At 42.4% G+C, this 16,831-nt stretch overlaps 1 protein-coding gene across 1 annotated transcript in view; it reads right to left on the reverse strand.

Moving 5' to 3' along the window:
* LOC124544587 overlaps positions 1-4,925 on the reverse strand; it is a 75,429-nt gene extending 70,504 nt beyond the window's left edge. The window contains exon 1 of the mRNA XM_047123177.1: positions 4,799-4,925. Coding sequence (XP_046979133.1) covers positions 4,799-4,852 — 54 coding nt within the window. The 5' untranslated portion in view covers positions 4,853-4,925. The remainder of the gene's footprint in view (positions 1-4,798) is intronic.
* Between the last annotated feature and the right edge of the window lie 11,906 nt (positions 4,926-16,831).

Below are 16,831 nucleotides of genomic sequence, written 5' to 3' on the forward strand. Positions count from 1 at the left end.
GGGCGTGAGGTCTCCACAGTACATCGATGTTGTCGCCAGTGGTCTTCGGAAGGTGCACGTGCCCGTCGACATGGGACCGGACCGCAGCGACGCACGGATGCACGCCAAGACCGTAGGATCCTACGCAGTGCCGTAGGGGACCGCACCGCCACTTCCCAGCAAATTAGGGACACTGTTGCTCCTGGGGTATCGGCGAGGACCATTCGCAACCGTCTCCATGAAGCTGGGCTACGGTCCCGCACACCGTTAGGCCGTCTTCCGCTCACGCCCCAACATCGTGCAGACCGCCTCCAGTGGTGTCGCGACAGGCGTGAATGGAGGGACGAATGGAGACGTGTCGTCTTCAGCGATGAGAGTCGCTTCTGCCTTGGTGCCAATGATGGTCGTATGCGTGTTTGGCGCCGTGCAGGTGAGCGCCACAATCAGGACTGCATACGACCGAGGCACACAGGGCCAACACCCGGCATCATGGTGTGGGGAGCGATCTCCTACACTGGCCGTACACCACTGGTGATCGTCGAGGGGACACTGAATAGTGCACGGTACATCCAAACCGTCATCGAACCCACCGTTCTACCATTCCTAGACCGGAAAGGGAACTTGCTGTTCCAACAGGACAATGCACGTCCGCATGTATCCCGTGCCACCCAACGTGCTCTAGAAGGTGTAAGTCAACTACCCTGGCCAGCAAGATCTCCGGATCTGTCCCCCATTGAGCATGTTTGGGACTGGATGAAGCGTCGTCTCACGCGGTCTGCACGTCCAGCACGAACGCTGGTCCAACTGAGGCGCCAGGTGGAAATGGCATGGCAAGCCGTTCCACAGGACTACATCCAGTATCTCTACGATCGTCTCCATGGGAGAATAGCAGCCTGCATTGCTGCGAAAGGTGGATATACACTGTACTAGTGCCGACATTGTGCATGCTCTGTTGCCTGTGTCTATGTGCCTGTGGTTCTGTCAGTGTGATCATGTGATGTATCTCACCCCAGGAATGTGTCAATAAAGTTTCCCCTTCCTCGGACAATGAATTCACGGTGTTCTTATTTCAATTTCCAGGAGTGTATATTGCGACGCCTGTGAGAAAATGTGGGAAGGAAACGGCCTGAAATGTGGCGATACAATTCACGTCTCTTGCATCGCGATAATGCGACCGCATATTCATCCCCGCTGGTGCGTGACTATTGCACAAAAAACGAAATCACTTTGCTGCCTCATTCTTCGTACTCTCAAGACCTGGCCCCTACGGACTTCTTTTTTACTTACAAAGTTGAAAATCCCGATGAAAGGACGAATATTTGTACCAATAGACGAGATAAAAGAAAATTCGCAGACGTCGCTTCGCGCGATCCAGCAAGAGGCGTATCAAGACTGCTTCCGGAAGTGGCGTTGGGAGCGGTGGATCAATTGTGGAGGGGAGTATTTCGAAGGAGACCATGCACAATAGGTAAAAGGTAGGCGTATAAAAATTTTGTGGAGAAAGTTTCGGAATTTTTTGAATAGACCTCGTAAAACTTCGATCGGTGCGTCTTGAACATCAAACACTTCGGCTGCTTTAGTTCCAGAAGCACCTACCATAAGAGTACCAACAATTTGCCCGCGTCAACATAATCTTCTTTCGGCTCTACAGACTTTCCCCAGCTATGTTCAATAAGTTCAAAAATGGTTCAAATGGCTCTAACCGCTGTGGGACTTCGATCATCTGAGGTCATCAGTCCCATAGACTTAGAACTACTTAAACCTAACTAACCTAAGGACATCACACACATCCATGCCCGAGGCCGGATTCGAACCTGCAACCGCCTAGAACCGCTCGGTCACAGCGGCCGGCTCAACAAGTTCGATCCCTTTTTATAATGAGAACTGTCTAACTCCTCAAAATAGCCATTAACTGCCGACATCATGTCTTCATTTGTTGAAAATGTTCAACCACCGAGGCATTTTTTTCAAGTTTGGGAGCAGAAAATAATCCGAGGGAGCTAAATCTGGCGAATAGGATGCCTGAGGTAACAATTCAAACTTTAATGCATGAATTTTGGCCTTTGCAGTAACGGACTTGTGAGCTGGTGCACTGTCGTGAAGAAACAACACTTTCTTCTTGGCCAAATGCGGCCGTTTTTGCTTGATTTCTTCTCCCAAACGTTGCAATAAGTTCGCATAATACTCGCCATTGACAGTTTTTCCTTTTTCAAGGTAGTCAATGAAAATTATTCCACGCGCATCCCAAAAGACCGATGCCATGACCTTGCCTGCAGATGAAACGGTCTTCGCCTTCTTTGGAGTCGGTTCTGCAGTTTGTGTCCATTGTTTTGATTGCTTTTTTGCATCAGGAGTGAAGTGGTGGACCTATGTTTCATACTTGTTTACGAAACGGCGCAAAAAATCAGCTTTGTTGCTACGAAACTTCGCTAAATACTCAATCGAAACATCTTCATGACACTGTTAAGGTTCGAGTGTGAGCAAACGAGGCACAAACCGTGCACACAGTTTTCTCATGTCCAAATTTTCAGATAATATATGATGTACCGCACTTTTTGAAATGCCTACTATGATTGCTAGCTCGCTCACTATCAGTCGACGAACATTCAGTTACGCTTTTTATGGATTTTCTTCACCATTTGTGGAGTCGCCACCTCATCTGGTCGACCACTGCGATGCTCGTCTTGGCAGCTCGTAAGGCCTCGTTTAAACTCAGCTACGCAATATTTTACTGTTGTCAACGAAAGAGCAGAATCTCCCTAAGTAAAATCTAGCCCAGTTTTAAGGGGACCACCCCGTGGTTCAGGCCGAAAAAAATCGATTTTCGGTTTTCGTCATATTTCGATAGATTAAGGTTTTATTTAAGCACTCTGAAAAGGATTTTGCTGAAAAAAATTTTTTTCGAGCATTTAAAGAGCATTTTCCTACCACGTGTGTTTATGTGCCACGCCCACTTTTCTGTCGCCCACTTTTCTGAATATATTTGAGATCTTTCTATCCCCTACATTGCACGTTAGGGATTTTTTTTTACTCCCTAGTGTGTTGGCTATCTTTGGAATTCAATGGTCGGTATTCTTTTGTTTCCGCTGTTTGTAAACAACACGCTTTCAAACATGCGGTTACTTTTGTTCAAGTGTGATTGCGAGTAGCTGTTATAGAAAACTTGCAGGAATACTAAGGGCAGGCAATTAGAAGAAATACAGAAAATCTGGAGGCAATGAAGAGAGATGTTTGGGCCATATTCTTCCATAAGTTCTCTACTGATGATAAGCCAGGTCATGGTTTGCGTCCATCAGGAGAAAATTCGTGGTGCAAATACAATAGGGCTCAGGCAACTGGAGAGTCTTATTCTCACCAGCATTCTCTTCCTGCTGCTGTTATTACAGCAATTAAACCTATTTTCAGAGACTTGGCTCATCCTGACCTTCTAAGGAAATGTCTGCATGGGCAGACACAGAGCCCAAATGAATGTTTCAACAGCACAATTTGGAACCGCCTTACTAAAACTGTATTTGTAGGCATGCATACAATGAAACTAAAAGTTCATGATGCTGTTATTACATTCAATTGTGGTATGGGAAAGAGCTGGGTACTGAAAAAGCTGGGAATTAATCCTGGGCTGCAACATTGCGATAAAATGAGGATAGCCAGTGCAGACAGGTCTGCATCTAATATGGCCAAGAAAGCAAGACAAACATCCAGGAAGGTGAAAAAGAAGCTGGAAGACCTTCTAGAGGCCAAAGAAGGACCATCATATGCAGCAGGACGGTTTTAATTAACTGTAAGTAACAAATTGCAATTTTTTTTTACTTTAAAGTCAATTTTCCGCAAACTAAAATTTTCAGTACATATGCCACATTATATCAGAAACTATCATACATAAATGAATGAAATTTTCAGAGACTCTGCATAACGTAAAAAGCCACCTCTGGTACTACATTCATTGATATTCCCCCATTAGGAAGTTCACAAAAAATATTTTCTCTAGAAAAACTTAATATTTTTTGTTAATAAATTTAAAAAAGTATTTCTTAAAAAACATAAAATGGATAAAGTAGATTTTAGTACAGTTGACTCTATTAGCATCATGTAACATACAGTAAAAATATTAAGGTCCTGCATCAAGTAGTTTTTTCAGAAATGGGGCAAATACTTGCCTAAATTAACGTGGGTTAGATAAGCAGGGTGTGGTTCCCTTAATATTAGTTGCGCTGAGGCCTTTCAAAAAAAAAAAAAAAAAAAAAAAAAAAAGAGTATCACATAACGATGACCAATTTTCTCAATTTTCACAAGTTCACTCACAACGTTCACTATTGATGGCTGCCAAACAAATACTAAACAATGTGGCGTCTTCAAACTCGGAACATATGTTTCATAGATCGTATACTTTGTAATCCAGAGATATTTTTCAACAACGAGTGCCATCTGTCGGTCAGACCGGGTACTTATGGGACCACCCTCGTAATTCTCTCATAACTAGACAGAACACTTCTGACCACGACTGACACTTGCAACGTATTCAGGCAGTTTCACAGGTGCCGTTTGTACTCAAATATAACAGCACAACCTGCAGGCTTGGCTAGCATCTAATTTATGTTCAGGAATGCAGTTCTCGCGGTGTTTTCAAATTTTTGTTGAGTTCTTGACGTCGCGGCAGTGCAACTAGTAGAGACGCGCGAGGCTTACGCAGTTGGTAGTCTTAACTAGACGTCAGGGCTGTCCACGGCCGGCGCTCCGTGTCGAACGAATCGCAAAGATTCCTTCGAACGCCAACGTGCAAGAAATTACGAGAAACAAATTATTATAGTAGGCTGCTTACCAGCACGAGCAAGAAGACACTGACGGTCGCGAGTGGCGATGCTATTGCGATCATCTCGGCTGTTGCACTAACACGGCGCCCTGAGCAGCAGTCCCTTAAGGGCAGCAAGGGCTAAGGGGGCGTTCTCGCCCTGTCAGTGCATCAGCCGCCTACTCGGTATAACACGGACTGCCTGTCTCCCTGTCGTAGATAACGTGCCGCGCGTTGTATATCCCTGCTATTACTGTCTGCTGTCGAAACTACTGCACACGGTTGCACCTAGAAAAAAAGAAATGTATCGCTCACCGCCAAGAGCAGGCCTTTCGGTTTCGTATCACATTGACGGCTCGCGTGCGGTGACAGAAATCCCACTCAGAATATCACTAAGTAGTATTTCTTACCAAAGTAGACCTACCATTGATTTTGCGTGTGATACTGTATGCTGCATGAAGCTACCAATACACCAAAGTCATCAAGAGAAAGGTTAAGTACTGTCATTGCTCGCGAAAATCAAGATTCAGAGTTGGAATCCAGGCCAAGTACATAGTTTTAATCTGCCAGTAAACATCAACACTGAGCTGGATGCTAAGTTTTTAGCCATTGTATGTATTTTAGGTGGTTGCCAGCAATTCTCGTTGTATCTGTCAACAAACTTGACCTCCGGATTAGTGAACACAGAGTTGTCGTAGCGAGAGTGAATATTGTAATCCCCAAATCCTCGAAAAATAAGCGAAAAATATACTTATTCAAAAAAGCAGATAAAAATTCACTTGACGCCTTCTTAAGAGACAATCTCCACTCATTCCAAATTAATAATGTAAGTGTAGACCAGATGTGGCTTAAATTCAAAGAAATAGTATCGGCAGAAATTGAGAGATTTATACCAAATAAATTAACAATCGACGGAGCTGATCCTCCTTGGGACACAAAACGAGTTAGAACACTGTTGCAGAAACAACAAAACAAGCTTGCCAAATTTAAACAGACGCAAAATCCCCAAGATTGGCGATCTTTTACAGAAGCTCGAAATTTAGCGCGTACTTCAATGCGAGGTGCCTATAACAGTTTCCACAACGAAACTTTGTCTCGAAACGTGACAGAAAATCCAAAGAGATTCTGGTCGTATGTGAAGTATGTTAGCGGCTAGAAACAATCAACGCCCTCTCTGCGCGATAGCAATGGAGATACTATCTAAGACAGTACTGCCAAGGCAGAGTTACTAAACACATCCTTCCGAAATGCCTTCAGAACAGAAGACGAAGTAAATATCCCAGAATTCGAATCGAGAACAGCTGCCAACATGAGTAATGTATAAGTGAATATCCTCGGAGTAGTGAAGCAACTTAAATCACTTAATAAAAGCAAGTCTTCTGGTCCAGACTGTATACCAATTAGGTTCCTTTCGGAGTATGCTGATGCGTTAGCTCTATACTGAACAATCACATAAAACCATTCGCTCGACGAAAGATCCGTACCCAAAGACTGGAAAGTTGCACAGGTCACACCAATATTCAAGAAAGGTAGGAGTGATCCACTTAATTGCAGCAGGATTTTACAACATATATTGTGTTCGAACATTATGAATTACCTCGAAGAAAACGGTCCATTGACACACAGTGAACATGGGTTTGGAAAACATCGTTCCTGTGAAACACAACTAGCTCTTTATTCACATGAAGTGTTGAGTACTATTGACAAGGGATTTCAGATCGATTCCGTATTTCTGGATTTCCGGAATCCTTTTGACACTGTACCACACAAGCGGCTTGTAGTGAAATTGCGTGCTTATGGAATATCGTCTCAATTATGCGACTGGATTTGTGATTTCCTGTCACAGAGGTCACAGTTCGTAGTAATTGACGGAAGCCATCGAGTACAACAGAAGCGATTTCTGGCGTTGCCCAAGGTAGTGTTATAGGCCCTTTACTGTTCCTTATCTACATAAACGATTTGGGAGACAATCTGAGCAGCCGTCTTCGGTTGTTTGCAGATGAGGCTGTCGTTTACCGACTAATAAAGTCATCAGAAGATCAAAACAAACCGAAAAAACGATTTAGAAAAGATATCTGAATGGTGCGAAAAGTGGCAGTTGACCCTGAATAACGAAAAGTGTGAGGTCATCCACATGAGTGCTAAAAGGAACTCGGTAAACTTCGATTACACGATAAATCAGTCTAATCTAAAAGCTGTAAATTCAACTAAATACCTACGTATTACAATTACGAACAACTAAAATTGGAAGGAACACACAGAAAATGTTGTGGGGAATGCTAACAAAAGACTGCGTTTTATTGGCAGGACACTTGGAAAATGTAACAGACCTACTAAGAAGACTGCTTACACTACCTTTGTCCGTCCTCTTTTAGAAAACTGCTGCGCGTTGTGGGATCCTTACCAGATAGAACTGACGGAGTATATCGAAAAAGTTCAAAGAAAGGCAGCACGTTTTGTATTATCGCGAAATATGGGAGAGAGTGTTACAGAAATGGTACAGGATTTGGGCTGGAAATCATTAAAACAAAGGCGTTTTTCGTTGCGGCAGAATCTTCTCACGAAATTCCAATCACCAACTTTCTCCTCCGAATGCGAAAATATTTTGTTGACACCGACGTACATAGGGAGAAACGATCACCACGATAAAATAAGGGAAATCAGAGCTCGTACGGAAAGATATAGTTGTTCATTCTTTCCGCGCGTTATACGAGATTGGAATAATAGAGAATTGTGAAGGAGGTTCGATGAACCCTCTGCCAGGCACTTGAACGTGATTTGCGGAGTATCCATGTAGATGTAGATGTAGATGTTATGTTCTGATTTTTTAAAACCGAACGTTGTACCGGCCAATGGCCGAAACTAGTTATTTGGGTAGTTTATACACTTCAATTGTGATTGATTGTGCATTACTATAAAATAACTAACAAAAATCATCGCGCTCTATTATTCAGTCCTTGTATTATCAATCCATGTAAACAAAACACATACACAACGCGTGTCTTTAAAAAGCAATAAACAAAATTGTTCCACACATTTGGTTCGAAACTTACTAACGCAATTGTGCAACATTGTACCATAATAATAAATATAAAATTCCTTTGACGTTGATACCATACCAGTGGTACGCTGAGAATCTTTTACTTTCTGATAAAAGTAACACTAGACGTCACCCTCGAGAAAGGTTCCAGTAAAAGAGGAGGAAAGGACATACTAGTACTCGACAGAAACTACAGAAACTGGAAGGCAGGTATTTCGTAGAAATGCCGTATACGTTAATCAAAATGGCGAGGAAGAAAACCGAAAGTGTTAGCAGCTGTGATATGCCATCAGGAGCCACATTTCCCTAATCAGTCGTTTATTGAGACGTAGCGTTGCCATAGACAAGCCACCGACCTTCGGCTACTGACTTTGACTTGCAAATAGCGCTCATTTAGAGTGACTCAGCGACATCGATGACGTCATACTAACTTTTAAGTACAAGCTCTCAAGGATTCAAGGATTTTTCCTGAAGGTGTACGAAGTTATGAAGAACAGCCGACAAAGTCGTTTCGTCTGGAAGTGTCCTTGATGTTCTCTGAGTTACTGTTTCACGTCAAGCAAAGTTGGCAGCTACTTATATGAGTCCGGTCCTCATAACTCACAATGAGACGGATATTAAGAAATTAGATACCCCTCATTAACGTGTGACATGACGTCACAAAAGGGCTGAGATGAGGACGCAGTATGTCACCCACCTTGTTCAATTTAGAATTGGCTCTCCAAAGATCGAAGAAGTGCTGTGAGGCCGGTCGGAGTGGCCGAGCAGTCCTAGGCGCTACAGTCTGGAACCACGTGACCGCTACGTTCCCAGGTTCGAATCCTGTCTCGGGCATGGATGTGTGTGTGATGTCCTTAGGTAAGTTAAGTTTAAGTAGTTCTCAGTTATAGGGGAGTGATGACCTCGGCAGTTAAGTCCCATAGTGCTCAGAGCCATTTGAACCAACAGCTGTGAAGAAATGGGAAGCATTGTTAAAGATACAGAGGACTTGAGTTTTGTTGATGATCCATCAGTTCTAGCACAAACTGAATAAAATCTTGAGTTAATATAGGCAAAAAAACTATATATATATATATATATATATATATATATATATATATATATAGACAAAAGTGGGCTGGGTAATACATAAGTACCGTAAAATATAGAATACAACAAAGCAAAAAAGTAATAGCATGTATAAACTATTTTTGGTGACGCAAGAACAAACAATAAGAAAAGGTGGGTAGGTTAACGGTTGAATCTGTCCTATGTCATAGATTATAACTTTGAATTTTAAATGCTGATCGTAAAAGAAGCTGTGGAAATAGATCATCTACGAAGGGATGTTGGAGTATCAAGAGTCAAGGAAAAAAAAATGATGAAGCACGATGGCGGTTATCGCTGAAACTACCGGTTTTCCGTTATATCGATGTTATTCCACACCAGTCTAACGTGAGTATTGAAAGAGCTCAGAATAACCGGTTTCTGAAATAACCGATTTTTAGTTTTTTATTCCTATTATTTCCTGTAGTAAACGAACAATGAAGAGTCGAAGAAACTGGTACACCTGCCTAATATTGTGTAGGGCCCCCACCAGCACGCAGAAGTGCCGCAACACTACGTGGCATGGACTCGACTAATGTCTGAAGTGGTGCTAGAGTGAATTTACACCACGAATCTTGCAGGGCTGTCCATAAATCCGTAAGAGTACGAGGAGGTGGAGATCTCTTCTGAACAGCTCGTTGCAAGACATCCCAGATATGCTCAATAACGTTCATGTTTGGGGAGTTTGGTAGCCAGCGGAAGTGTTTAAACTCATAAGAGTGTTCCTGGAGCCACTCTGTAGCAATTCTGGACGTGTGGGGAGTCGCATTATTATGCTGGTTTTGCCCAAGTCCGTCGTAATGCACAGTGGACATGAATGGTGCAGCTGATCAGACAGGATGCTTTGGTACGTGTCATCTGTCAGAGTCTTATCTAGACGTATCAGGGGGTCCCATATCACTCCAACTGCACACGCCCTACATCGTTACAGAGCCTCCACCAGCTTCAACAGTCTCCTGCTGACATGCAGGGTCCAGGGTTTCATGAGGTTGTCTCCATAGCCGTACACGTCCATTCGCTCGATACGATTTGAAACGAGACTCGTCCGACCAGGCAACATGTTCCCAGTCATCAACAGTCCACTGTCGCTATTGACGGGCCCAGGCGAGGCGTAAAGCTATGTGTCGTGCAGTCATCAAGGGCACACGAATGGGCCTTTGGCTCCGAAAGACCGTACCGATGATGTTCCGTTGAATGGTCCGCTCGCTGACACTTGTTGATGGCCCAGCATTCAAATCTGCAGCAGTTTGTGCAAGGGTAGCTCTTCTGTCACGTTGAACGATTCTCTTCAGTCGTTGTTGGTCCCGTTCTTGCAGGATCTTTCTCCGGTCGCAGCGATGTCGGAGATTTGATGTTTTATAGGATTCCTGATATTCACGGTACGCTCGTGAAATGGTCGTACGGGAAAATCCCCACTTCATCGCCACCTCAGAGATTCTGTGTCCCATAGTTCGTGCGCCGACTGCAACACCACGCTCAAAGTCACTTAAATCTTGATAAGCTGCCGTTGTAACAGCAGTAACAGATCTAACAACTATGCCCGACATTTTATTTCTTATGTAGGAATTGCCGACTGCAGTGCCGTATTCTGGCTGTATACATATCTCTTTATTTGAATGCGCATGCCTATACCAGTTTCTTTGGCATTTCAGTGTAGTACCCATGTTGTAATCGGGGATCATACCACTATTCGGGCATTACGAATATTCAGCGATAAGGGGTGAAAACTAAGATTGAAGAACTTTTCTTTTCGTGTTAACCTGTCGCTTTCAAGGGTTACAAGCAGATAAAGGCATATTATGTAGACATTGGCAGCAGATCATCTACTTTCTGTTTTCATTGTATGCTATGAGTGAATTATAGTTAAGTTTTTAATTTATTGCTGTTACTATAATTTCCTTCCTCTTTTATTACATCGTAGAAAAGGCGGGAAAATCTTTAATCTTTTCAGGGAAATGAAGCATTGTACTTCATTGCTACGCTGCTACGTCACTTCGTAAAAATATTTCCAGACTAGATTGGTTGCCATTCTGCAATGCAATTGATGTCCGGTGACGTCAGCGAGAAACTGCCGTATAGATCAAGTGGGGACAAGCACGTACACGGGTATCATACGCCACTACACACATCCATAGGGACATTATTGTCTTCCAACAACGCCGCACCATTTGCTATGTCATATGTTTGTTGCTCGTTTCTGTCGGCATTGTTACTGAAATAGCACTGATCGCTTTGCCCGTTTCCTATAATAACGCAATATTTCAAAACAATGCAAATTTCTCGAATAAAAATTACTCCTTTTTTTAAAAAAGGTTTGCTGAAAAAAAAACAAATGGTTAATTGGTATTTCGGTTTTATTAGTAAAAAAACAAAAAAACACCTGTTATAACCGAGACCAAACAAATACCGAGAAATACCGGTTATTCAGAACTAAAATATCAGTATCGGTTTTAACCAGTCGGTTTTTTTCATCCCTGCGATGAAGTAAGAGCTAGAATGAGGGTAAATGGAACAATGGTAGGATTGAAAGAAAATCATTAAAGTGGCATGGACATTTGTTGAGACTGCCAGAACATCGATGGCCAAGAAAATTTTTGAACTGAAACTACTTGGCAGACGTAAACGCATCGTAACACTACGTTCTTGGAAAAACCACGTCAACGAAATAATGGAACATCGTGGTGCGCAAGGAGGATGCCATGTTTAGAGAGGACTGGCACAAGGTAACAGGAATACAGAAAAATGTTATTATTAATTGATCTTTATATCAATTATTCCTATAATAATAGAAGCACTAACAATAATAATAATAATAATTATAATAATAGATACACTTTAGAGAGAAAACGTGCTTCGCGGAATTTCTTTCACCCTGCTGGAATGTACTTGTTTGACGACTCTGGTGACAAATGAAATCACGGTGACGTCATCATAGAATACAACGAAATTGTGCAGATTATAATCAGATACGTTAAGAGATGTAGCTAACATAAGGAATTAATCAATCCCAACACGAGGGCTGTAAACCTGTATTGTAGAGAAATTTGAAAAACGCAAAAAAGTCACTGATGACAGTGCCACTAAAGCAGAGTTATTAAACACGGTTTTCCGAATCTCCTTCATCAAAGAAGACGAAGTAAATATTCCCGAATTCCAATCAAGAACAACTGCCAAGATAAGAGACATAGAAGTAGATATCCTCGGCGTAGCAAAGTAGCTTAAATCACTTAATAAAGGCAGGGCCCTGGTCCAGATTGTATTTCAGTCAGGTTCCTCTCAGAGTATGCTGATACAATAGCTCCATATTTAGCAATTACATACAACAGCTCACTCACAGAAAGTTCCGTACCTGAAAACTGGAAAATTTCTCAAGTTACACCAATACCCAAACAGGGAAACAGGAGTAATCTGCTGAATTACAGACCCGTATCACTAACATCGATTTGCAGTAGGGTTTTGGAACATATACTGTGTTCGAACATTGTGAACTACCTCGAGGAAAACGAGTTATTGACACATAGCACGGATTCAGAAAACATCTTTCTTGCAAAACACAACTAGCTCTTTATACTAATGAAGTAATGAGTGCTATCGACAGGGGGTGTCAAATTGATTCCATAATTTTAGATTTCCAGAAGGCTTTCGACGCCGTTCCTCACAAGCATCTTCTAACCAAACTGCGTGTCTACGGAGTATCGCCTCAGTTGTGCTGCTGGATTCGTGATTTCCTGTCAGAAAGGTCACAGTTCGTAGTAATAGACGGAAAGTCAACCAGTAAAACAGAAGTAATATCCGGCGTTCCCCAAGGTAGTGTTATAGGCCCTCTATTGTTCCTGATCTATATTAACGACGTAGGAGACAATCTGAGTAGCCATCTTAGATTGTTTGCAGACGATGCTGTCATTTACCGTCTTGTAAAGTCATGAGTTGATCAAAACGAATTGAAAAATGATTTAGATTAGATATCTGTGTTGTGCAATAAGTGGCAATTTAGCCCGAATAAAGAAAAGTGTAAAGTTATTCACGTGAGTACTAAAAGAAATCCGCTAAATTACGATTAAGCGATAAGTCAGACAAATGTTAAGGCTGTAAGCTCAGCTAAATACTCAGGGATTACAATTACAAATAACCTAAATTGGAACGATCACATAGATAATGTTCTGGGTAGAGCAAACCAAAGACTGCGATTCATTGGCAGAACACTTAGAAGGTGCCACAGGTCTACTAAAGAGACTGCTTACACCACGCTTGTCCGCCCTATTCTGGAGTACTGCTGTGTGGTGTGGGATCCGCATCAGGTGGGACTGACGGATGACGTCGAAAACGTTCAAAGAAGGATGGCTGGTTTTGCACTATCGCGAAATAGGGGAGATAGTGCCACAGATATGTAACGTGAATTGGAGTGGCAATCATTAAATATAGGCGCTTTTTGTTGCGACGGGACCTTCTCATGACCATTTCAATCATCAGTTTTCTCCTCCGATTGCAAAAACATTCTGTTGGCACCCACCTACATAGGGGTTAAAATGGTTCAAATGGCTCTGAGCACTATGAGACTTAACATCTGAGGTCATCAGTCCACTAGAACTTAGAACTACTTAAACCTAATTAACCTAAGGACATCACACACATCCATGCCCGAGGCAGGATTCAAACCTGCGACCGTAGCGGTCGCGCGGTTCCAGACTGAAGCGCCTAGAACCGCTCGGCCACTCTGGCCGGCACATAGGGAGAAATGATCATCACGATAAAACAAGAGAAATCAGGACTCGCACAGAAAAAATTAAGTGCTCGTTTTTCCCGCGCGCCATTCGAGAGTAGAACGGTAGAGAGACAGCTTGAAAGGTGGTTCACTGAATACTTTGCCAGGCACTTTATTGCGAATAGCAGAGTCATCACGTAGATGTAGATGTAGAAGCAGTTAATGCAGTCGCGATGTCATTACAATGTAAAGTCATGGGCTAGTGGTACTTGTGTGTGAAGCGTGGTTTTAAATCTCTCTCTCTCTCCCTCTCTCTCTTATATTGTCTCTGACACCAGCATTAATTTAATTTATAATACGGCCACCAAAATATATATATTTAAAATAGACACATAACCTTCACAATGCCTGTATTCAGTTTTAGTTTTTAAGTTCGTTTGAGTAATTAGGCCTGTTCAAGGAATCACTAGCCATGCTAAACCAGAGAGAAAACTACGTTGATTTAATAGCCTTATGTATTGTAAGTACATGAATTTAGATGTTCTTCTGCTGAAGTGGCTTTAAAACATTAGGTAGATATTACATCTGTTCTAATATAATATATACAATATAATATACTTTAACAAAGCACTTTTATCTCCGTGTTAAAATATGTCATTACTTTTTGAACCGTAACCTAGTGTAACCAGCAAACATACGAGGCGCATCCAGAAAGTAAGTTTCCCTATTTTTTTAAAACAAAGACGACATAGTTATTTGAAAGACTTTACTAGCAACAGGTACAACAATGTTTGAGCTATTTTTCTACATAGTCACCAAAAGAACTGAGGCACTTGTCATATCGTGGGATCGACTTTTGTATTCTTGTATGGTAGAAGTCTGTCGCCTGTGAATGGAACCAGTGTGAGAGTGTCGTTTTCAGCTTCGTCGTTGTCAGGAATTTCTTGAGGTGCAAGGAAAGATGGTAATCGCTGGGAGCAAGATCAGGACTGTATGCTGGATGGTTAAACAGCTCCCAGCCGAACTTCCGCAAAACAACTGCTGTGCGCCGAGCCGTATGGGGGCGAGCATTGTCACGGTGCAGCACAACGTCTGCATTAGACTTGGCCACTGTTTCTATGTTTCGATACAGTGTATCGATACGTGGAACTGTTTCAGTGTTTCGGAACGGCTGTGGTTCACTGTTTCGAAACAGTGGTGTTTCATTCCGCCCCTGTCTCGGATATCCGGACCAGGCTCGATCTCGAGCCAGACACAGAAACTGTATCGTTGTTTCAAAATAAGGCTGTTTCAGTCCACCTGTGCTTGGAACGGACTGATTGTATCGAAACAGTGATGTTTCATTCCGCTCTGTGTCGGACGAGATTCGGGCTCGGCACAGGTACTGAAACACAACATACCACTTCGTGAAACACTTTCAAGAGTGTCGAAATCGTTTTGACAACCAATAGCATGAAGCTTAAGATATCCGAAAATAAAGCTTCGTTTCTAGATGACTGTCCTATTCCGAAATGGCGTAACATTTGCTTTATAAACATTAACCAAACAATAAAACAACGCATACTATTCACATTCAAAATAATAAATATGTGAAAATCATTCTGTTAAATTACACTTTTTTTATAACATGCGTTTCTCTGTTCAAGTACAGTAATCATGTTAAGAAACGCAAGTAAACCTAGAACATTCTGAATAAAAAAAGGCGTAGAGTGACAGTTATTATACATGTACATAAATTTAATGTAGGTATAATTGCAAGCAATCTGTTTGACATATCACTGATAGCGTAATGGTGAACGGGAAGGGCTGGGAAGCATGGTGAATTCACAGTAACGGTTCGAAACACCTTGAAAGACAAAATTTTTTCTGTTATATTTTGTTATTTATTCGAATTATTTGGCATTATTTGTGAGTCTATAGTCACTGTGCCTATTATCCACAATGATTCCCTTTGTGTGCATGGGAATTAGCAGGATGGGTATATTCCCATACTAGCGGAATGTGGGAATCCCAGTACCATATCCGTTGTTTCTGCAGTTCGCTCTCACCTCCAGTTCCGTTTGTGGTGGTTCTTCTGTCTTCAGCTATGGCTGTCCTCAGCAAATTGAAAAGTATGAAAGTCACACGACACGAAAGCATCGCATTTGCTGCATGAAATACGAAACTGCCAAGACGCCTAAGTGATAGTTTCATACTTTCTGCGGTATGATTAGCGCTCTCGCACCTCATTTGTATTTATATGAACATACCTATACAGTAGACATTCAAGATGATAAAATGTCTAGGTTTATTAGATTACAAAACACAAACTGTTTCACTGTTTCGGAACAGCGTATCGAAACATGACATTGTACTGTTTCATTTGTTTCGAAACAGTTACGTGTTTCAGTTTGCCCATCTCTAGTCTGCATTAAGCATTCCACGCCTCTCGTTCCTTTCGACACATCGCAGTTTCCGCATTGTTTCCCAGTAACGGTCAGCTTCACTGTTTCACCTCTGGGCAGGAAATCAGTGAGCAGAAAGCCATTCCTGTCCCAGAACACCGTGCATATCACTTTCTGCACCGACACTTTTTGCTTGAATTTCGTCGTGATCGGTGATCCACTGTGACGCCAATGTATTGACTGCTTCTCGGTTTCCGGGCTCAAGTGAGGAATCCACGTCTCATCGTCCATGACGATCCTGTCGCTGAACGCGTCGCCGTCGTCATGGTGATGATGATGAGTTCCTATACTCCGAGGAGCGTAGGGGACGATGCGGGAAACCCGCAACGCTGACTAGGCAAGGTCCTAGTGAAGGTGGTTTGCCGTTACCTTCCTCCGACCGTAATGGGAATGAATGATGATGAAGACGACAGAACAACACCCAGTCATTTCGAGGTAGGGAAAATCCCTCAGCCCGCCCTGAATCGAACCCGGGACCCTGTAATGGTTCCTTATTTACGTGGCCACTACGGCACTTCAACCCCAGTTCTCGATACCAGTAATATCGTACTACTTTTCTGCGAAGTAACAGACATATTTTTGTGGCAATATTCACATTTGCTTTTATTAATGTATAGGTACTCCGATGTATCGATATATTACAGTGATAAGGTTCTTGTGTGTATTCATTTCTGTGAGACTGTCATGATCTTTGACTTACTTGTAACCGTTTTGGCGCGAATGCGCACAGGACAGTCTTTGTTTCACTTTGCAGAAGTTAAGTTGTTATTTCGCTTTGTAAAAGAACAGTC

Source organism: Schistocerca americana, chromosome 8 (assembly GCF_021461395.2).
Source record: "Schistocerca americana isolate TAMUIC-IGC-003095 chromosome 8, iqSchAmer2.1, whole genome shotgun sequence".
Lineage (NCBI taxonomy): Eukaryota > Metazoa > Arthropoda > Insecta > Orthoptera > Acrididae > Schistocerca > Schistocerca americana.